This window comes from Equus przewalskii, chromosome 4, assembly GCF_037783145.1.
Source record: "Equus przewalskii isolate Varuska chromosome 4, EquPr2, whole genome shotgun sequence".
Taxonomy (NCBI): domain Eukaryota; kingdom Metazoa; phylum Chordata; class Mammalia; order Perissodactyla; family Equidae; genus Equus; species Equus przewalskii.
In genome coordinates, this window is record NC_091834.1 from 9,450,667 (window position 1) to 9,474,618 (window position 23,952).

The following is a 23,952-nucleotide window of genomic DNA, read 5'->3' on the forward strand; positions in this document are numbered from 1 at the left end:
GGCCAGTGTTTCTCTCACCACACCACATGGCAGACATGCTGTGGAGGAAAAGCACACAACAAAAAAGAATGTATAACCTACCTCCTTCCTCAGAAATGCACCTGGCTCTAACAGAGGATTCCACAGGTGACTCTGGGGACCCACAGGCCCATTCTGTCTAGGGGAGGAGCTGGGGTGACAGAATGGTGCCCCCAGAGAGCACCACCAACGGGCCTGCTCTGCCCAAGACTCTCAGTGCATTAGCAGACCTCAAAAAAGCAGTTGCAAATCTAGGACACACTCACAGGGTAAAGTACGATTTCCATAGTGTTGATAACAAAGGGAGCAACTATGGGAATAACATAGTCTATACATGAGGAGAAAAGACAGATGCACCCACAGGTCCTTAAGAAAATTCTCACTGACTCGTTGGAGGATGCCTTTAGTAGAGAAACAGTGTAGGTTTTGCATTGTTTTGTTTTTCCCAGTTGACAGTGGGTGAAGGAAAGGCCACCTGATTGTAGGTTAGAAAATACTGGCTGTGAGTTCAGAGAGATCTGACTCTAAATGACTATTATTTACAAAATAGGGACCTTGAGGCGAGGAAGTAATTTCTCCAATATCTACACTGTGTACTATAATTGTGCCTACCTACGGGGGGCTCCTAGAGAATAAGGAGGTTGCCTGGTTCATAGCCGAAACCCAGAGTCCGTATTCCACCCACACCTAACCTCTCTGTGGGGAAATAAGGTTAGAGGGGACTGTCAGTGTTTCTGTGTTGTGCAGTATCTACTATTCAAAAGTAGAACTGCGAAGAATGGATGCTAATGCTGTTGAGGACCTGCACTGTTAACTCATCTAAATCCACACAACTCCAGGAGACAGGGCGCTGTAACTCCATTCTACAGGTGAGGAAGTTATGGCACAGAGAGTTCAAGTAGCTTGCCTGAGGCAGCACAGATGCTAATACTAGACCCAGGATTCTAATCCAGGTGCCCATGGTTCAGAGTCCAGGGGCTCAACCCTTCCACCATGATGCCTCTTGGTGTGAGTGCAGGTCTCATGGGGTTAGTGTGAGGACCAGGAAACATGGTGCTTGTAAACACTAGTGTAGAGCTGAGCACACACAGTGTAAGTCATGTTAGATCTTATATTGATGCCATCAGAATGTCCCAAAGTAAATGAATGTGAATCTGGTGACTTTTGAAGGAGAAGTAACCTGGGTGCCTTCATGTGACTGTGGCTCCTCTTGGAGCCAGTACCCCAAGGACAGCATCCTGACCACTGTCTTAGGGAAAGAATTAGAACTGTGTATTGACCATCATTACAGCCAATGCTGGATTTGATGACTCAGGTGTCATTCTGTTCCTTACCTTGGACTTCCAGTTAGATTTCATCAAATTAAAATACACAGAGACAATTGTAGACTTTTGATTTTTTCATTGTGCCTATTATGAAAAACAACATACAGAATTCCAGTAAAAATGAAATTGCTTCAGGGTGTGAAAAATGGAAGCTTTCAAGGCAGTTCCGGTTAAATGGCCCTAAGAGACATGGACAGAGCTGTATGCTGCCTGTACGAAGAAGGCATGCTTCTTTGGGTCCTGGAGGAGCTGATGGAGATCATGGAGAGAGAGTGCTAAAGGATGACCCCACAGCCCTGTTCCCGAATAATGGAAGAACTCGTTGTTACAGAGCAAAATTTTCTGTTTGTCCAGTGGCTTAAAAAGACATTTTTTATTACTGATATAGAAAAATACACATGTGAGTTGAAATAACCCAAACCCAGAGAGAAAGCCCAGCTATATTCACACGACACTTTTGGGAGAATAAACAATGGAGAAAAGTTGACTTCTTTATGCCAAAATCTGTTACGAACTCTTTCCATTGCCACAGGCTGCTGTTCTCCTAAACAGACGGAAGTTGATGATGGTAAAGCAGACGGCACTCGCGAGGAGGAGAAGGATGTAGGTGTGATAGGCAGAGGTGCTGGTGAGCTGCAGCTGCAGGGGGTCTGAGAGAAGTCATTTGGTTAGTTCCACCTGTTCTTTCGAAAGGATGGGACATATTCATGGAGTGCTGTCACAGTTCTCTATTTCTGATAACCTACATTGCAGTGACATTCCCCCATCAAAACCCAAAAGTAAACATCTACCCCCTCCACCACCACAGATAATAACAAGACGACTCAGAATCCACTTCACAGGTCACGTGACCAACAGCCTCTGCTAAATTCACTCAGACCATTCCAAAATATGAAAAGTAAGGTTGCGTTTTTAAAGAATGTGTCCAACAGGAATAAATTATTTGTGATAAGTAGCTTTTAGCCTTTCTTCACTCCCATCATGTGTCTAAGTGATGATAATAACTAATATTCATTAACCACTAACAAAATGCCAAACACTTGTTCAGAGAAATTTACATGGAAAGCTTTAATCTTATTTAAGTTTAAATACAACCTATGAGATTATTACTGTCAATCCCAACAATCTCACTTTAAAGAACACACTCACAGGTACTGTGTAATTCTGTGTCTCCAGTGCAATAAATACCCCAGATGTCAAAAGGTCAAGAGTAAATGTAAAGTTGAGTTCTGATTTAGAAAAATCTGAGCTATATTCGTTGTGTATTCAATGAGATTCCTAAGAAGAGTACAATCCATGGAAATTTGTTCATGCTCACAGAGGGGTGGGTGGGAGGTTTGAGTAAAAACAGCATTACATAAAAAGGAAGAGAGTGGGTAATCTAAAGTCTCTGAAACTTTAGGATTTCTTGGCTCACTCACCTGTCCTTCCTGAATGTCCCTCATTCTGGATATGATGTTATAGGATACTTTCTCTTAATACCTTTTGAAGATTTGCAAGAAATATATATTGCCCAGAAATAATTAAAGACCATGATGGTGAGCCAGACGTGCAATTCAATGAACCACAAGGCTGAGTCTCTTCCTGTGGAAATTTCCCTGTTAGACGTTTTATTTTCATAAAGTCAAAATTTCAGAATCATTAGCACTTGTTGTGGAAAGGGATCCCAGAGGCAATGTGCTCATAACTCCTTGCCTTTGGCCAGGTAAGGTGTTAGCTGGGATCCAGAGCACCCTTGATATTGGAAATGGAGGAAATATCATCAGGGCTAGAGGCAAAGCTTCTAGTCACGTTCTTTGTACACATGTAGGAGAAAGTGCCAGAAACTAGTACTGATCCTGTGCCAGCTAAATGAGACACCCCATGCTAGAAATTCCACATAGGTGACCTTATCTCTTTAATAACTGAGTTAGGTCTAATTATTCCTGGTTGGCAGTTGAGGAAAGTGTGCCTTGCAAAACATAAGTAACTTTCCTATATTGATGCTACTAATCATTAAAAGAACTGGGGTCAAGTCCAGCCTGGGATATCGTGAAGCCTAGCTCTTGTCCACCGCCCACCATGCATCCATCGTGGCTCAGGGCCTTGGTTTGGGGGTTTCTTGCTCTAGGACTATATCTTAGAGGAGGAAGAGAGAAGTGAGTAAGTGTATAAACTCTTGAGTCAGATGGCCAGGTTGAAACCCCAGATCCAGTTGTGTGACATGGTGCAAGGGACTTAATTAATTTTAGCTCACTGACCTCTTATAAATGGGGAAATATTATATCACCTCATAGGAGTATTTTGAGATTTAAACAAGAAAATGCATGTAGATCCCAGAACAATAGAAGCTCTCAGTACATGTCAGTTCATGCTATTGGCTACTAGCAAGGACCAAATACTTAAAAAAAAAAAAAAAATCCAGGTCCTGGCCTGGTGGCGTACTGATTAAGTTCATGCTCCACTTCTGTGGCCTGGGGTTCGCAGTTTCAGATCCTGGGTGCGAACCTAGCACTGCTCCTCAAGCCATGTTGTGGCTGCATGCCACATAAAATAGAGGAAGATTGACAACAGATGTTAGCTCAGGGCCAGTCTTCCTCACGCACACATAGAAAAAATCTGTAAGCACCTTGATATGACGTCTTCCTCGGTCATCAGAAACAAAAGATGCACAAACGCATGAAGTCCATTGTTGAAATAATTCAGAGAGCCTATCATGGCACACTGTAATTTACAGTCATCTCATCTTCAAATCACCATTTGCTATCTTAAAGTGACTCCTAGGAAATGATGGATTGATTTAAGCTATCACTCATTCTACTCTTCAACATACAGCCATTCTAGTTTTCTACCATATGTAAAGGGCGCTCAAAATCTGAACAGGAAGAAAATATTGCTATAGCGTGACATAGAGGGAAACCTACAAAAACTTACTGCTTTCATCTTTCAGACAAGCTTTGGTAGAATTAATATCTGTGGCCTCTAGAAGAAATGAGAGAAAGTATTAGTCAATTGTTCATGCCTATTACTTGACAACAGATATACACGCATGTACAACATATACACACATATGTATGTAAAATTTGTCAACAGAGAGACAGGAAAGATATCATTAAAAATATGACCCCAACCATTCCAGGAATAATTGGGCTTATCTCCTATGAACCAGGATGTCCAAAAGGTAATTTGACCAGGAGGGAAAAATCTCTATAGCACAACATAAAGGCAGGCATATACACAAACTTACCATTTTCCCCTGTTGGGGAAGCTGCTGTAGAATCAGAAGCAGTGACAACTAGAAGAAATGAGAGCAAATATTAGTCAACTCTCCATGGCCATTATTTCATAGTGTCTGCATAGATATATATACCTATATGTACGCAGACACTATCTAAAATATATATATATATATGTATAATCTTCTGACAGACAGAAGAGACAAGCATAAAATATGAAAATTATGAGCCCCACAAATCTGGGAATAACTGGTCTTTCTACATTAAGACTGAGAAGTTCAAAAGTTGAGTTGACCAGGAGGGAAAAATTTGTCATAGCATGACGTTAAGGCAGGCATACACCAAAACTCACCACTTTCCTCTGTTGGGGAAGCTGTTGTGGCATCAGAAGCAGTGAAACTAGAAGAAATGAGTCAAATATTAGTCCATTGTCTATGCCGATTATTTGATAGTGTCTGCATATGTATATATACCTATATGTAAGCAGACACTATCAAACATATATATAATATATATATTATATATGTATATATATATAATCTGCTGACAGACAGAAGAGACAAGCATTAAAAATATGAAAATTATGAGCCCTACAATTCCAGGAATAACTGGTCTTTTCTACTTTAAGACTGAGAAGTTCAAAGGTTAAGTTGATCAGGAGGGAAGAAATTGCTATAGCGTGACATGAAGGCAGGCATACACCAAAACTCACCACTTTCCTCTGTTGGGGAAGCTGTCGTAGAACCATTAGTACTGACCACTAGGAGAAATGAAACCGAGTATTAGTCAATTGTCTATGACCATTATTTGATCATGTCTGCATAGATATATAGATATCTATACAGACACGATCAAATGCATATACAGTATATAATATATACCTATATGTACCCAGACAATATCAAATATGTATATGTATATATAATATATGTATAACCTGCTGAGAGAAGGAGAGACAAGCATCAAAATATGAAAATTATGAGCCCCACAATTCAAGGAATCACTGGTCTTTTCTACTTTAAGACTGAGAAGTTCAAACGTTAAGTAGAGCAGGAGGGAAAAAATTGCTACAGCATGACGTGAAGGCAGGCATACACCAAAACCCACCACTTTCCTCTGTTGGGGAAGCTGTTGTAGAATCAGAAGCACTGACAACTAGAGGAAATGAGAGCAACTATCTAACATATATATATATGTCAAAATCTGAACAGGAAGAAAATATTGCTATATGTGTGTATATATATATATAAACTGCTGACAGACATAAGAGACAAGCATTAAAAATATGATAATTATGAGCTCCACAATTCCAGGAATAACTAATCTTTTCTACGTTAAGACTGAGAAGTTCAAAGGTTGAGTTGATCAGGAGGGAAAAAATTGCTGTAGCATGACGTGAAGGCAGGCATATAACAAAACTCACCACTTTCCTCTGTTGGGGAAGCTGTTGTGGAATCAGAAGCAGTGACAACTAGGAGAAATGAGAGCGAATATTAGTCAATTCTCCATGTCCATTATTTCATAGTGTCTGCATAGATATAGACACATATCTATGCAGACACTATCAAATCTGTATATATTACATATAATATATATATATATACCTATATGTATGCAGACACTATCAAATGTGTATATATATATAATATATATAATATACATATATGTATAATCTGCTGACAGAAGAGACAAGCATTAAAAATATGATAATTATGAGCTCCACAATTCCAGGAATAACTAATCTTTTCTACGTTAAGACTGAGAAGTTCAAAGGTTGAGTTGATCAGGAGGGAAAAAATTGCTGTAGCATGACGTGAAGGCAGGCATATAACAAAACTCACCACTTTCCTCTGTTGGGGAAGCTGTTGTAGAATCAGAAGCAGTGAAAACTAGAGGAAATGAGAGCAAATATTAGTCAGTTGTTCATGCCCATTATTTGATGGTGTCTGTATACATACAGGTGTATATATATAATATGCTGACAGATGAGAGACAGTCACTAAAAATATGAAAACTATGAGCCCCACAATTTCAGGAATAATTGGTCTTTTCTACCTTAAGCCTGAGAAGTTCTAATGTTAAGTTGATCAGGAGGGGGAAAAGACCTATGGCATGACATAGAGGCACACATTGACAGTAAGTTTCTTCTATTTTTCCGGAAAGCCTTGGCCAACTCAATAGCAGCGACAGTTGAGACAAGAAGTAGAAAAAACAGGAACATGTATTAGTCAATTATTCATGCCCATTATTCAACAGTGTGCGCATCTGTTTAGATGAGTATGTGTTAATGCACAAACCCACACAGACCCACACACACAGACCCACACACACACACACACACACACACACACAATCCACTGACAGAGAGACCATCCTTAAATATATGAGCCCTACGATTCCAGGAATAGTTCATCTGCTTCTACATAATTCAGTAGATCTGATTCATGTATTACGTTTCTGCACAGGAATATGTTGACCTCCATGAAGAACATGTTCCTTTTCTGCTTTATCACAACTGGAAGGTAATATCCAAGACTATCTTGTTTTCTTTCTGAGTTCCAATCTCCTAGCACTGTGCCTCCTATAAAGGAGGTGTTGAAGAAACACTTGTCAGATGGAAAAGTAAACAGAAAATGTGGCTACACGACTGTCTTCAGCACATGCTGCTGACACGAAGTGTTGCTACCAAAATCAATTCATCAAATCTTAGAATCTGCAGCAGAATCTCATGGCTGCAAGAATCGGGTTTGGGCAAATATCCCATTGAAACCATGGAAAGCATCCACAGCTTTCCAAGCATGCCTATCCCCATATTTCCAACTCATGCACATGATTTTCTGCAGTTGTGGTGTCTATGGACGTGACAACAATGTAAATAAGAGCTAATAGCTATTGAGTGATTATTACTGTGCCAGGCACCGAGTTAAATGCTTCACACACATTACCTCGTTTAACGCTGCAGTCACGTTGAAGTGAGTTTTATTTCGGAAGCCTCCTTGTCACAAAGGAGGGAATAAGTTTGGGAATGTAACTGACTTGCCGAGAGTCATCCCAGTGATGGCAGAGCCAACATTCAAAGGATCCTGTGGAGAATCAAGTGAGATAGAGCATGTGGAAATTACTTTGTAAAAATAAACCGTAGAGAGTCAGCCCTGATGGCCTAGCGGTTAAAGTGCAGTGCTCACGGCTCTGGAAGCCCAGGTTCACTTCCTGGCCAAGGAACCATATCACCTGTGGTACAGTTGCCGTGCGGTGGCCGTGGCTGACACAGTAGAACTAGAACAACTTACAACTAGCATATACAACTATTTACTGGGGCTTTGGAGAGGCAAAAAAAAAAAAAGAAGAAGAAGACTGGCAACAGATGTTAACTCAGGGAGAATTTTTCCCTGCAAAAATAAGAAATAAATAAGAAGCCATAGAAATAGAACATAATCTATATAGAAACAACATAATTCCACCATTGTGGACACGAAAAACGTCTTCTCTTCCCAATATCTCGATTATTCTTAGAAAATGACCTTTTGTATTACACGAGCTCAGCATTGAAGTGTAATTCTTTCCTAAGGTAGAAGGATAGGCCAAGTCATATTATATAAAACACGAGGTGAAACTTATTTACAATGTAAAAAGAACCAAGGAGGCAAATATGCAAAGATAAAATTATTTTAAAGATAATTGACTGTTGGATGGAAGAAAATAGAGTTGAAACAACTCTTTTGGTTTATCCTTGTTCTACCTGATGTGTTGTTACCTATATGAATAGGGTTCTGGTATGAAATTTTATGCACTCAATGAGCTCATTTCTTTGAGGCTAGAAAAATGGGTTTGAGATCTAAGATTTGGAATAAATTCCAAGAAGGAAAATGCTAGCATAATCATGTTTAGGTGTTAAAATTTCTTCAAGGACTGAATTTAATGTGTCTTAAAATTCTCCTCCTTTTCCTCAAAGGTGACTTATTCATCAAAAGATAAATAAAACTCTTTTATCACCATGCATTGATTGAGGTAAAACAATAAAATAACACTTTTTCATAATAAAATCTATGTATGTATCCTAAGTTCTCTCTGTCAACCAAGCTTGGTTAAAATCTTGGACCAGACTAGTTTTATGTTCTTCAAAATTCCTTTATTGATTTACGATTCCAAGTTATATTCTTAGTTCTTAGCAAAAACGAAAATTTCCAAGAAATTGCATTGGAAATTTGGCATAGGATGGCATTAACAGAAATGTCCTCATCAGCTTTGTTGCCCTGAGAAGCAAATGGAAGACATTTGCTTCAGAAATTAGGCACCAAGTAAACACATTCTGAACTGGAACTTCTCTATGATAATCATCACCACGGAACTTACCGTACTTCTCATTTTCCCCTGATCACTAGAAAAATCACAACCTAACAGGACTCTTCTGTTCAGTGGATATATTAAACTTGTGCTTTGCATATCCACTTCCCCTCTGTTTCTTAGCTGTAGAAATAGTAAATCAGGGCTGTTTTTAAAATCTTACGTTAGTGAGTTTGGGGAAAGGATATTAAAAAATGCTATAAATACATAAATAAACACACCTATGTTAGGTTTTCAAAAGCAAGTGTTTCCACTGACATTATTTCATTTGCTCTTCATCATGGCACCAGGAGAAAGTCAACGCAAGTGTTTGAACATAATTTTGGCCACTGATGAAACTACAGATCTGAGAGATGAAGACCGACTTCAGAAATTCGGACGGGTGCACAGGAATGGTCTTTACACATTTCGTTCCGTGCTTGTTCCCCACGGCTTCCAAAGGGCTTGTTAACCACAGGGTAAAGTACAAACTGATTCCGTCTTATTTATAGGTGCTCTGAGGCCTTTGGTCTGTTGTGATCGTATTTAGACCTTATATCCTGGGTCTAGAGACTTACTGGACCACTGTCTGTAACAAGGCCCATTCGGCTCTCTGCCCACACTGTCTAAATATGTACAACATCTGCCTCAAAGGGACTCCTTTGGACATCATGCCTGACTCATGAGTGACCCTGAGTGATTAGGAAAAGAATGTATTCTCTTACAATAGTGCATCCTCCTTGGGACAGTAAGTCATCCCAGTGTGCTAATCCACACATCCCCTCCAGGCCTCCACAGGCCAGTTGTCCAATAAATGTTTTTTGAGCTGCATTTACCAATGGCAAGAAATAACATTCATTGTATAGAATGGAAGAATGTATGTACATATTAGTCTCACTCAATCTCTAATTATTAAACGTTACTTCACAACAGTATATAAAATACATATCTGGAAACACTAAGACCATAATAAACCTGCAATCACCAAATTACTTGACTTTCTGTTGAGCCACGAATTGGCTCCATCAAATGGACACCATTTTTTCACATAATAGCTATATTTTGAGTTTGTACTCTGAGTATAGCAAGATGAAAGCTGAGGAGAACATTCCTGAAAGACATATAATTGTACTTATTTCCTGATCAAATGAGATCATCAAAAGGGGAATCTCGTTTGAGAATTTCTTGTGTTCTGACTTCTTAGGTGCTTTCACATATCTTGTTTCATTTAATCCTTCCAACTACCCTAAAAAAATACCACTGAGACCTTAATATTTTGGTTTATTAAACTAAGGTTGAGAAAAGTTAAGGAAAGTTTTCTTTTACTCTTTTATGTTCCAAAGCTTTAACTATTTTAATTCTATGGGGAAGTAGAGGGACGTTTATGCTACCAATACATGGAACAAGATTTAGGAAACATTTATATTTCTTCATTTTTCATTAATACTTGAGAGAGAAGCTGGGAAGCTTTCCTTTGCAAAAATTTGTTCTTGGAGGTTACGCTTACATATACATACCTTGAATCACTGAAGGAAAAAGAATCTCTTGGTCAACCCCTCCTTTATTGTTCTCATGTTTGATGATACATTTGTGTTCTTTGTCCATTGAATTTTCGGTCACAGTCAGCCAGCTGAATTTCATGTATGTGTCATTAGTCTTCATGGTATTTCCCTGCTGGGATTCCAGAATTGTATTGCCATTCTTTTCTTTCCAATATACCTTGATAACGTCAGGGAAGAATTTATCAAGAAGACAAAAATATGTCCCAGTCTTCTGAAGGTTTATCTCCGCAATGGAAGGAAGAAAAACAATTGGTTTGGGGGAAATGTCTACAGGAAGATGTATATCTGTGCAGGAAAATGGAATAGCAATGAAAGAGAATCATCAGAAAAGCGCAAACACTGTGTGGTTAGGAACAACCCAGAGCATAGTAAAAGGAGGAAAAGCTGCCCTTAAATTAGTGCTTACCATGGCCTTTCATCCACCATAGACTGGGTGGTATTTATTGTTATTTTCAGTGGGGAAAGAGTTTCCAGAGGTCATGTAACTTGCCTGGAGTCATGGCTGGTTTGTGGCAGAGCCTGGATCTCAACTTGGCCTTTGTTCTTTCTCCACATGCTAAAATAGGGTATGACTTTTAGCTGTCCCATGCCAAAGTTTCTAACATTGATGAACACATGTATTTTTCTAATTCTTTTTTGTTCCGTCACTGTGGAGCATGTTTTCAAGGTGGCTGGGTAGGTGGCGGGAATGGGGGAGGAGATCAAGTAACTTTGATGATCTCTCTGCACGTGAGAATGTCTGGTCCTTGCTAAAGTACTTCCCTTTTCCCATCCCATGAATTTTGTCATTTATGCTCTTTGGCCCAAATAACACTTTGTCATATTCTGGTTGACTCCTCCTTTTACAAACAATTTCTCTGTAGCATGTGATGCTGTTTGATAGCATTTTACCCACAGTAGTTCTTCTTTCAAAATTAGAGTCAATTCTCTCAACCCTGCTGCTGCTTTATCAACTAAGTTTATGTAATGTTTTAAATGCTCGTTGTCATTTCACAGACTCCGGTGTCTTCCCCAGGAAGAGATTCTATCTCAAGAAACCAGTTTCTTTGATCATCCATAAGAAGCAACTCCTCAATCATTAAACTTTGTCAGAGATTTCAGCAATTCAGTCACAATTCAGGCTCCACTTCTAATTCTTGTTCTCTATTTCCACCACGTCTGCAGGCACTTCCTCCACTGGAGTCTTGAACCCCTCAAAGTCATCCATGATGGTTGTAATCAATCTCTTCCAAACTTCTCTTAAAGTTGATATTTGACCACTTTCAATGAATCATGAATGTTCTTAATAACATCTAGAATGGTGAAACCTTTCTAGAAGATTTTCAATTTACTTTGCCCAGATCCATCAGAGGAATCATTATCTGTGGCAGCTATAGCCTTATGAAAGGTATTTCTTAAATAATAAGACTTGGAATTCAAAATTCCTCCTTGATCCATGGACTGCGAAATATATGTTATGTTAGCAGGAATGAAAACAACATGAATCTCGTTGTGCATCTCCATCAGAGCTCTTGCATGGCCAGGTGTATCGTCAATGAGCACTAATACTTTCAAAGAGATGTTCTGTTCTGAACAGTAGGTCTCAAGTGTGGGCTTAAAATATTCATTAAACCATGATGTAAACAGATGTGCTGTCACCCAAGTTTTGCTATTTCATTTAAGAAGCAAAGGGAGAGTAGATTTAGTGCATAATTCTTAAGGGTCCTAGGATTATCAGAGTGGTAAGTGAATGTTGGCTTCAACATAAAGTCATCAGCTGCATTAACTCCTAACAAGAGAGTCAGCCTGTCCTTTGAAACTTGAAGCCCGGGATTGAATTCTCCTCTCTAGCTATGAATGTCCAAGATGGCATCTTCTTCCAACATAAAGCTGTTTCATCTATATTGAAGGTCTGTCACATAGTGTAGCCACCTTCAGGAATTACCTTAGCTAGATCTTCTGGATAACTTGCTACACTTTCTACATCGGCACTTTCTGCTTCATTTTGCACTTTTATGTTATGGAGATGGCTTCTTTCCTTAAACCTCTCTTAGCATCAAATGTTTCCACTGTAGCTTCCTCACTTCTCTCATCTTTCATAGAATTAAAGAGAGTTAGGGGCTTGATCTGGATTAGCCTTTGAGTTAAGGGGATGTTATAGCTGTTTTGATCTATCCAGACTGCTAAAATTTAATCCATATCACCAGTAAGGCTGTTTTGCTTTCTTCTCATGTCTGTGTTCACTGGAGTAGCACTTTTCATTTCCTTCAAGAACTTTTCCTTTGCAGTCACAACTTGGGTAACTGGCACAAGAGGCCTATCTTTTGGCTTACATCAGTTTTCGGTATGCCTTCCTCAGTAGGCTTGCTCTTTCTATCCTTTAATTTAAAATGAGATAGATGCAGCTCTTTCTTTCACTTGAACCCTTAGAGGCCATTGTAGGGTTATTAGCTGGCCATTTTCAATGTTGTTGGATCTCAGGGAACAGGGAGGCCCAAGGAGAGGGAGAGAGATGTGGGGAGTCAGTGGAACAGTCGGAAGACAAACATTTAACAATTAACTTCACTATCTTATATGGGCCTAGTTTATGGTGCCCCAAAACAATTACAATTGTAACATCAGAGATCAGTGATCATAGATCACCACAACAAATGTAATAACAATGAAAAGATGTGAAATATTGTGAGAATTTCCAAAATGTGATGAGAGAAATGAAGTGGGCAAATGCTGTTGGAAAAATGGTACTGATACACTAGCTTGCCTCAGAGTTGCAACACACCTTCGATTTTTATAAAATGCAATATCTGTGAAGTGCAATAAAGCAGAGTGCAATAAAATAAGGTATGTCTGTACTTGTGGATTTATTTTCACTCTTCTCAAATAGATTTTGGAAATAGACACTTGAAATAGATCATGAATAGTTTGTGCATTATAACTTATTTCTTTTTCTGCCCCTGTGGTTGATAGTTTAGTAAGGTCTAACTCACATATAACATGAGAGTTGGGAGAATATGTTTACAGATCCTAGCTCAGTGATATAGACACAAAACAGGCAGAATTCAAACAGGCTGAAAGTGTTAGAACACAAGGTGATGCTCTCTTTGCCCAAACAATCCATTGGAAAACAGAAGTTGCCTCATGTTTAAGTCCTTGTGCAACCTCTCATATTAAAAAATACTCTTCTAATACTCTACTGTGAACAAAAAATACTACTTGGAGAAGATCTCCACCTCAAATGAGCTCAATTAATGCTAGTTTTGGAGCTAACACTGGTGAAAGAAAATAAATAAATTGAACTCAGATTTGGTAATATTGCTTGGGAATAAAATATCAAATAAATAAAATATGTAAACTTCAGTACAAATGTTTCAATACAGAAATACCACATGGACCTCACATCTTCACCTCTAGGGACTCACAATTGTTCTAAATACTTAACTCCTTGTTAATGTCCTCCTTGGTACATCAGGCCAAGAGCAGAGTCTAAGGACCTGATTGGAATCAGAATATTTACCCACCAGACTAAAAGTTTTTGGAATATTGGGACTTTTTGTGGCTTTATCTTCTTCCCCAATTTATCTCCAGTAATAGACTGTTTTCAATGCATGTTTGCTGACAGAATGAATGAGCAAATGAGATGTAAAAGCATGTAGACCTTTTCATGGACTTTGGAGATGAAATGGCTTATTGAGCTTACAAATTCCCTTAAAATGGGCCATCTCTAGCTAATTCTACAAGAGTTGTGAGAGCATAAATTTTGACTGATCTCAGCCACCCTCTAAGAAGCTACAGTAATATCAAGTGAGATTTGTTGATGTTCTCTAGTCATTTACATTAAGAATTAATTTTTTGCCCTGCTGTTAGGGATGAGATGAAAACTAATAACAAGTTTTGCAAGTTATTGTGAGAAAGGAGCACCATGTTTTATCCCAAACTATAGAGAAGAGTTAATTAATAAAAGTGTCTCTCACTTAAAAATTTGTCTACAAGAAAATTGTCTTGCACCAATAACTTATAACAATGGTTTAGAGATATGGTCCAAAAAACATCTAAATTGCTAGCCTGAGTCTATCACTTTTTGAGTGTGCATTCTAAAAGTAGAATCTCAATGAGCTTACAAGCAGGGACATGAACAAACCATTTACAGAGTAGTTTTGTTTTCCTTTACAGTGACCAGTAGCCGCAAACTTGCTGTCAAGTATGTGGCAGTCGGATAAGGGTGATTCTAACTTGTTTTTTCTAAAAAGTATCTATCTGTTGTTCATTACTAGGGGAAAAATAGAAAAAAGTTACTTACCAGGGGGAATCACGATGAGCTTAGTCCCTTCTCCAAATTTCTTGATCCAGCCTGAGCTATCACACTGGTTACAGATTCTACAAAAACTCAACCTCTTCCTAAGTTTCATGATGTAACTGACAATTAAAAAACTGTGTCCTGGCAATTTCATCTTCTGGGTTCCTTTGGAAGCCCTTGAATATAAGTTTTGTGGTGTCAGATATTTCATTAAGTTTTTCCCAGATAAATCGACCCAAACATCTGTTTTCCACCAAGGGATTAATCATTGAAAATCATTGATAGAAAATGGAAAGAATAACAGCAGAAAAACAAGAGATCAGGCCCAGCTGGTCAACCAACTGCTTTTCTAAATCATTAGGAAACACATTCAGAGAATTAAGATGTTCTTTTTAATTTCCAGGTGTTCAATTGTGTAGAAACTGCTCAGACATTACATCAAAGGAAAGGCCCTTTTATTCTAACAAACACTAGGGTTGCTTTGTTAGCCATTTGGGGATGTATTTCTAAAAGGAAGAAACTCTTCAGTAACTGAAATGAAAATATGCCAATACAAATATACTTGAGAAATGTGAACAAATTTCTTCATTTTTAGTAAAGCCACGTTTACCATGTGTCAATATGATTCCATACCCAGCAATGCCAAATATGAAATTCATTTCTGTGATGACATTACTTTTCCTCGAATAAAAGAAGAAATTTATATACTTTTATGTCCTATGAAATATTAGATTCTCTATTTGAACCTAAATTTGAAATGACACCAAGCATCTTTTCTGGTCTCATGATGTGAAACTAGAAATCAACTAGAGAAGAAAGCTGTCACAGTCACAAATATGATACTGAATAACTATTGGATCAAGGAAGAAATCAAAACAGAAATTTAAAAAAATCTAAATGAAAATGAAAATGAAACTCAACATACCAAAATATACGGGATGGAGTAAATGTGCTACTAAGAGGAATGTTTATAGTAATACAGGCCTATTTCTAAAAACAAGAAAAATTTCAAATAAATGCTTTAACGTTATACCTAAAGGAACTAGAAAAAGAAACATAAATGAAGCCCAAAATCAGTAGAAGGAAAGATATGATAAAAATCCCACTGGAAGTTAATGAAATAGAGACTAAAATGAAAATGGAAAGGATCAATGAAACTAAGCTGGTTCTTTGAAAAGATAAACAAAATGGATAAAACTTTACTAGGCTCTAAGAAAAAAAAGAGAAGGTTTAAATAAACAAAGTCAAAAATGAAAGAGGAGAAATTACATCAGATATCACAGAACTACAAAGGATTACAAGAGAATACTGTGAAAAAACATATGCACACACATTGGATGAACTAGAAGAAGTGGATAAATTCCTAGAATCATACAACCTTCACAAATTGAATCAAGATGAAACAAATAATCTGAATAGACCAATCATTTGCAAGAAAACTAATACCATTATCAAAAACCTCAGAAAATATAAAACTCCAGGACCAGATGACTTCTCTGGTGAATTCTACCAAACATTCAAAGAAGATTTAACACTCATCTTGCTCAAACTTTTCCAAAGTATTGAAGAGAAGTGGACATTTTCTGACTCATTTTACAAGTTCAACATGACCCTGATACCAGAAACAGACAAAGAAGACACAAAAAAGAAAATTACAGGTCGATATCGCTGATAAACATAGACGCAAAAATTCTCAACAGAATTTTAGCAAGTTGGATACAACAATACAAGAAATCTGGGATTTCTTCCAGAGTTGCAAGTATGGTTCAACATCCATAAATCAATCAGTGTGTTACACCACATTAACTAAATGAAGAACAAAATCACATGATCATCTCAATAGATACAGAGAAATCATTTGACAAGATTCAGCATCCATTTGTGATAAAAACTCTCAGTTAAATGGGTATAGAAAGAAAATACCTCAATATAATAAAGGCCATATAAGTAAAACCCACAGTCATTCGTGAAAAACTGAAAACTATTCCCCAAGCACAGGAGGAGGACAAGATGCACACTTTTGTCACTCTTATTCATCATGGTATTAGAAATCCTAGCAAGAATGATTAGGCAAGAAAAAGAAATAAGTGGTATCCAAATTGGAAAGGAAGAAGTAAAATTGTCACTATTTCTGAATAACATCATTTTCTATATAAAAAGCTCTAAAGAATCCACTAGAAAACTATTAGAAACAATAAATGAAAAGAGCAAAGTTGTAGGGTACAAACTCAACATATAAAAATCAGTTGTGTTTCTATACACTAACAAAGAACTAGCAGACAGAAATCAAGAATACAATTCTATTTATAATTTCAACAAAAAGATTAAAAGACCTAGGAATAAATTTAACCAAGGGGGTGAAAGACCTGGACACTGAATACTGTAAGACAATGTTGAAAGAAATTGAGGAAGGCACAAAGAAATGGTAAGATATTCTGTGCTCATGCATTGGAGAATTAACATACTCCAAATGTCCATATTATCTAAAGCAGTCTATGGATTCAGTGCAATCTAAATTAGAATCCCAGTGACTTTTTTCATGGAAATAAAACAAAGAATCCTAAAACTTATATGGAATGAAAAAAGACCCCGAGTAGGGAAAGCAATTCTGAGAAAAAAGAGCAAAACTGGATGTATCACACTCCTGAATTCAAAATATATTACAAAGATATAGTAATCATAACAATAATGTACTGGCAGAAAAACAGATACACAGATCAGTGGAATAGAATTTGAAGCCCAAAAATAAAACAGCATATCAATGGAGAGCTAATCTTCAACAAACAAGCCAGGAACATACAATGGAGAAAGGAAAGTCTCTTCAATATGTGGAATTGAGGAAACTGGACAACCGCATGCATCTGCACCACTCATCAAGCCATGCATCTATGTAAAGAGTAGAGGAAGACGGGCACGGATGTTAGCTCAGGGCCAGTCTTCCTCAGCAAAAAGAGGAGATTGGCAGTGGATGTTGGCTCAGGGCTAATCTTCCTCAAAAAAAAAAAAAAAAAAAACCTGGGCTGAGGATATGAACAAACATTTTTCCAAGCAAAATTTACAGATGGCCAATAGGCACATTAAAACATGTTTAACATTACTAATTATTAGGGAAATGCAAATCAAACCTGCAATGTGATATAATCTCACACTCACCAGAATGGCTGTTATTAAAAACACAACAGATAAGTTTTGAAGGGGATGTGGACAAAGGAAACCCTCATACACTGCGCGAGAGAATGTAAACTGGGGCAGTCAGTTCTGAATACAGTATGGAGTTTTCTAAAAAATTAAAAATAAAAATATCCCATGAGTTATCTATTCCACTTTTGACTATTTATCCAAAGAACACAGAAACACTAATTGGAGAAGATATATGCATCCCTATGTTCACTGCAGCATTATTTACAATAGCCAAGACTTAGAAGCAACCCAAATGCCCATCAACAGATGAATGGATAAAGAAGATGTGGTGTATATATATATATGCGTATGTATATAGACATCTATATATATACATATACATACATATATATACAATGGGATAGTATTCGGCCCCAAAAAGGATGAAATCATGCCACTTGTGACAAAATGGATGTACCTTGAGGGTATTATCCTAAGTGAAGTAAGTCAGAGAAAGACAAACACTGTATGATTTCACTCATAAGTTCAAGATAAGCAAACAAAGAAGTAGATAAGAAGAACAGATTGGTGGTTACCAGAGGAGAATGGGTAGGGGAAAGGGCAAAAGGGGTTAAGGGGCACATAACTACAGTGACAGATGAAAACTAAATGTTTGGGGATGAATGCGATTCAGTCTATGTAAAAGCTGAAATATAATGATGTGCAGCTGAAATTTACACAGTTATAAACCAATGTGACCTCAATAAAATAATGAACATAAAAATAAATTAATCTCAATAAACGGCCAAAACAAAAAAATAACTGAGTATTTTTACTGCTTTTCATAATACCACATATCTCTACAACCTAGGGAAAAAACAGATTTTCAAGCCCAATAAGCCACCCTGAGCACGAAAGCATGAACTTTGTCACTAACTTGCAGATGGGATCAGTAGGAATCAGGAGAGAAAACAGATTTGCTTTGTAAAGAAGGAAAAAATTGCTAAAGAAAAGGGGAGAGCCCATTACAAGCCTTTTTAGTCGCCAAATTTCGCATGTGGTCTCTAAGTGCTGAATAGCATGCAGACAGTTTTAAATTTTGAAATATGTGATTCCATTTCTAAAACAAAATTCAAAAGTCATATATGTATTCTATTAGACAATTTTAGGACTACAGAAATGACAGAAAAGAATATCCATGATCCTAAGGTCCAGAGATGACCACTCCAGAGCTATGACCTTTCCTCTGAACCCATTCTCAAGGCTGAAATAAGAGCCCCCAAGACAAAGCAGTCAACATGGATTTCAGGGGGTCTTGCAATTGTTTGAATTGTGATTTTTAAAAGACAACTCCTGGGATACAGACAGCAGTTTCCCACAGTACTAGGATGTGTGGGGAGGTGGGTGATAGATATGATATGTGAAAATAGTGATTCAGAAGAATTTCTTGGATTTTCTGCAGCATTCATTAGAGCATATAAGGTTGCTTCTATTACTCAGAGTCACTGTGTCTCACCCGCTTCAAGTCTGAAGGAAAATAAGTTGAGCCCAAATCATCAGGATCTGTCAGGCATCCAAGTACACAAATCCCCACCCACTGGGTAATGTGAGCACCACAATAATAATCAACATATTCATCTCAACTCCACAGATATTACCTGGTGTTGTACATTCTAGTAGATGCTTTCAGTGTTTCTATGAATCAGCAATTTAAACCACCATTCAACTGGCAAACATTCACTTATGACGGGGCTGGTTTCCTCTGGCTGGTTTGCCTTTGGTGTGTGTGGTCAAAGTGTCCTTGGGGAAGCTACCTCAGCCTCAAGGAGAAAGGCAGAAGGAGGAAGTGACTCCAAATAGGGACCTGTTTTTCCCCCAATAAAGGTGATTTTCTCTAAGCCCAAGGCCACTGTCCTCACCAAAGTGTGTAAGACAAAGGGACTATCGAACCATGATTGAAATCTTAGATTTAAATTGATTTGAGATGACTACTCATGAGAGTCTCCTCATATCTAGCTAATCTCTCTTTAACTAAACTATAATAGTCAGCCACACTACGACAGATGTGGTGCTAAGCCCTGGTATACAAAGGTGTATGCGTCCTGTGTGTGTGTGTTCCCGTGTATATGTGTATGCTAGTTGTTGTTTTGTTTGTTTGTTTTTTATCAGCTAACATTACTAAGCTCTCACAGTGTGCCATGCACTGGACCAAGCCCTTACTCTGAATCATCTCAGGAACCCTCAGAACAACCCACGAGGCAACTACAGGACCTCTGTTTTACAGATGAGGAGATGGGCTAGAGAAGCTATCGGCCTGACACACAGCTAGTAAGTGTCAGAGCCCGGGTCAGACCTGGAGCTCTCTATACCAGAGGCCTGGGTCCTAACCACTTTGCTTTACCATATGTGTAGCCAGATAATGGCGGCGCAGCAGGAGAAAGAGGCTCTGCAGGAGCAACCTGCAGCCTTGACAGAGCAGATGAGATTTGCAATGTCTGCTGTGACAGTGCTGGCTCAGAGGAGTCAGTCAAACAATTACTGTTGGAGGAATGGAATCTTAAGCCACACAGTGAACTACTCCTCAAACTCAAATCCAAAGTAGACATTGATTAAGACTCATTAAGTAGCAGTGTTTATAAGTTTTGTGCAAAATCAAATATCGCCACTCCAGGGCATGAGTCTGATATATTATCATTCTGCCTCCCCTGCTTGTGGTAAGATTATGCTGTGTTTGTTACATTTTAGCCTCTAGAAAAATGAATGCTTTTAACCCAATATCTATTTTTTTAATCAAAGGATATAGGTGGATCAGAAAAAGCTAATGTAATGTAAAATGATTAGTACAAAAGAAGTTACAGATATGATGTGACATACATATCTCGGCATAAAATAAAATAAAGTGAGTGGGGGAGGTTGATCCAGATGAATCAACACAGGTGCCATGGGAAAGCCTGTTGTGAAGAGAGGAGATTTCTTAAAAGTGTAGGGTGATCATATGTCCCTATTCATGAAAAGCTTCACCTTTGATAAAATACACAGTTTGGCAACTTCGTACACAGTTGCCTGTATCATCATTTGTCTAGAAAACTGCATGAGAGCATACAGGTGGTCACTGTGCTTCCCTAGGTCATAACAGTGAATGAAGAACCACTGAACATTTACTGACTGACGTGGTTCTAATGTTTGCCTCTGTGCACCTCCCAGAAGGCACAACGGTAGGCATCCGAGTCTTCTTTCCCTACATTGTGAATGGTGTGGGTAGACATAGAAGGTTCAGGGATCTTGTCTACCTCAAATTTGCCCATCGGAACACCTGACTCCATCCTGACAGGGTTGTCAGATGGAATGTGCCGCAGAGGCTGCAGGATTTGACCAGGGCTTTCCTGATACCAATATAGGGACATCGTAGAAATTGTTACACCAGATACCACACAATCCAGGGGCCTGTTTTTGACAGCTTGTCAGTACTAGAAAGTTGAGGTTGCTCTAGATGCCCTGCACCATTCACACACACTGAAAAACAAGGGAGAGAGGAAACTAATGAGCAAAATTTAAAATTTTTAAAAATTACAAAAATAGCAAATATCTGTCAAAGGGAAGTGATGGAGGAAAACAACTTAAAAGCTCCAAGGACTGGGAGAGGTAATGCTTGGAAGAGTGACAGCATGTCTAGATGAATTGCCCTCTCCTCCAGGGCAGCCTGCAACCCCTGCTGAGAAGAGTCTCAGACCATGTGGCTTGGCTGAGTCCACCAAGTCAGACCTCCCACTGGGGAGGGAGAACATGGCTCCCCCGCCTCATTGTGAAGGAGACTCCTCACCACTGTTAGCACATCCACTCTATGTGAAGACAGCAGAGCAAGGTCCTCCACCTTAGATCAGACCACATGGTACAGACGGCCACCACAGAACTCTGAGAAGACTCATTTATCCAAACAGTATTCATGAAGCTCCCACTATGAGCAAGGCATCATGTTAAGTTCTTTGGGTGTAATAAAGATGCAATGATACAGCACCTAACCTTGGAGAGCTGTCTAAGGGGAGAGCACTATGACTTAATGCTATGATATGGGTCTCCTCTCATTTCTCCAACAGCATTTCATGGAATAAATCATCAATAACTCCACTGAGTTGTCAGACCAGAGTTGGTGGGAAAAAGAAAGGGTGGTCTCTACCATGTTCTGCATCATTGGGCCCACAGAAAAGTTCTGCAACCAGCTAGAGAGGGTTTGTTTCCTCAGTCTGCTTCCATCTACTCAGCTACCCACACACCCTGAAGCTTAGAGTGGTACCGGCCAGCTTCAGAGGTTGAAAACTCTGTTCTGTTTTCTTGGCTTCTGTTTAAGGTTCAGGTTTATAGCCTGTCCCCAACCATCTGAAAGATATATCTCTACTAAACCCCAGCTTCTCCTCTATGAAACTGGGCTTCCTCTTTCTGGACTTCTGAGTTTCCTTTTTGTCTGTTTTTCTTTCTCTAACCCAAGACATTCCATCTGTCTTAGGATATATTTACAGATTGCACTTCCCCAATCCACCAACACTTGGTGTTTTCCACATTTCTCTTCTCACTTTACCTACTCCTCCTGAGGGATATTTTCCCATTCTTGGTTTTAATTATCTTGAAGGAATGAATAAAGTGATGATAGGAGGAAATTACAGGTCCATCTCCATCCCACACCTTCTTCTGAGCTCCATACACACATATCCAGCTGACTACTGGGCATGTTCAAGTAGGAGCTCAAAGTGACATTGTACATGGCCCAGGGTGAACTCATTACCTCTCTCCAACCCACCTCTTCTTCCTGTGTCAATGAAGGGCTTTGATACCCACTTTGTTCAAGCCAGGAACATGAGTGTCAGCCTCAATTCTGCCCTTTAAGAAGAGTTAAGACCTTGCTCAAGGTAACAGAGCTTGTAAAGGGCAAAGGAGGAGTCTGTGAGGGATGATGGGGCATAGGGTGGTGTGGAGGTTCACAGCAGAGCACTGGGCAGCTCCTCTGGGGAATGTGGATGATGCTGTTCTGTAAGGAGATGAGTGAGGAGCTTGTTCCCCTGTTGGCCACACCCTCATTAACATCAGTTCACAGAGCTCACTCCTCATGGAGTCAGGCACTGAGGTAGGGGCAGAAAGAAGAAAGGGTTCTGTGTTATTGGGACAATGGGGAAGAGGAAATGAAGGAACAACTTGAAAAGAGAGCAACAGTAAGTTCCAACCCTCTCTGCCCCGACCCCTGCTTGTACATACTGGGAGGTCTTAGTTATGACCCAGCCCTTCAGTAGAAGATGGGGGTGCTGGGCTCTTTCTCACGCAGGCAGAACTTAATGATAAATTTCTAATCACAAAAAGAGAAGCTGAGAGAGATAGACGCTGAGTTAATAATCTGAGGGACCAATTTTCTTCAGATCATTTAGTCTTGCCTTTCATTAATCACTTTTAACAATGCTACTAAACTGTACATAAACTTTGATTTTTTAATTGAAAACGTATTAATTAAACCTTGATCTCAAAAAATTTTTTTTTCCAACATATTTATCTGCAGAGAAGTTTCCTGTTTGGTGCTGGAGGATCAGTAGCACAGGTTTTCTTTTCCTTTCTGTCCTTTTCAAGAAGTTTGCTGTCCTTATAAGAAAGCAGTAAATATAGTTAGATCTTTTTTATCATTTTGCTTTAATACACAAATCAGAATCACGTAATTTCCACAGTTAAACCACATCATTTTACAGATGAGAGAACAGAGGTGCAGAGCAGCTGGAGATCCATGCAAATTCCCATATGGGGTGGCGTTAGGGGAGAAGTGGAAGGTGGAGGGCCCGATGTCTCCCCGGGGCTGACTGCATCGCCCTGCATGAGGATTGTCATCTGCCACCACCATCTGAGTTGCAGGACTGCTAATGGACGAGGGCACCAATAAGGCGGCAGTGTTTTCTCCTGTGCATCCAAACGCTGACTCCTCTGCTGCAGAATGATTGATGGATGGTGGGGCAGCAACTTAGAAACCGGAGTTAGGAATTGACTTCCAGTCTCACCTTTCAATCATTTTGTGGTCAATCTCCAGAGTCCTTTACCTCTGAAATTATTTGCAAAATATTTCATTTAGACATTCTTCATGGGAGATG

At 38.9% G+C, this 23,952-nt stretch overlaps 1 gene segment (V, D, J or C); it reads right to left on the bottom strand.

Moving 5' to 3' along the window:
• Positions 1–1,698: 1,698 nt before the first annotated feature.
• On the bottom strand, positions 1,699–21,503 carry LOC139083015 (T-cell receptor gamma chain C region C10.5-like). The segment is given in 6 exon segments: positions 1,699–1,993; positions 4,257–4,304; positions 10,399–10,728; positions 14,720–14,783; positions 21,034–21,349; positions 21,458–21,503. Coding segments are annotated over 6 exon segments (947 nt in total).
• Between the last annotated feature and the right edge of the window lie 2,449 nt (positions 21,504–23,952).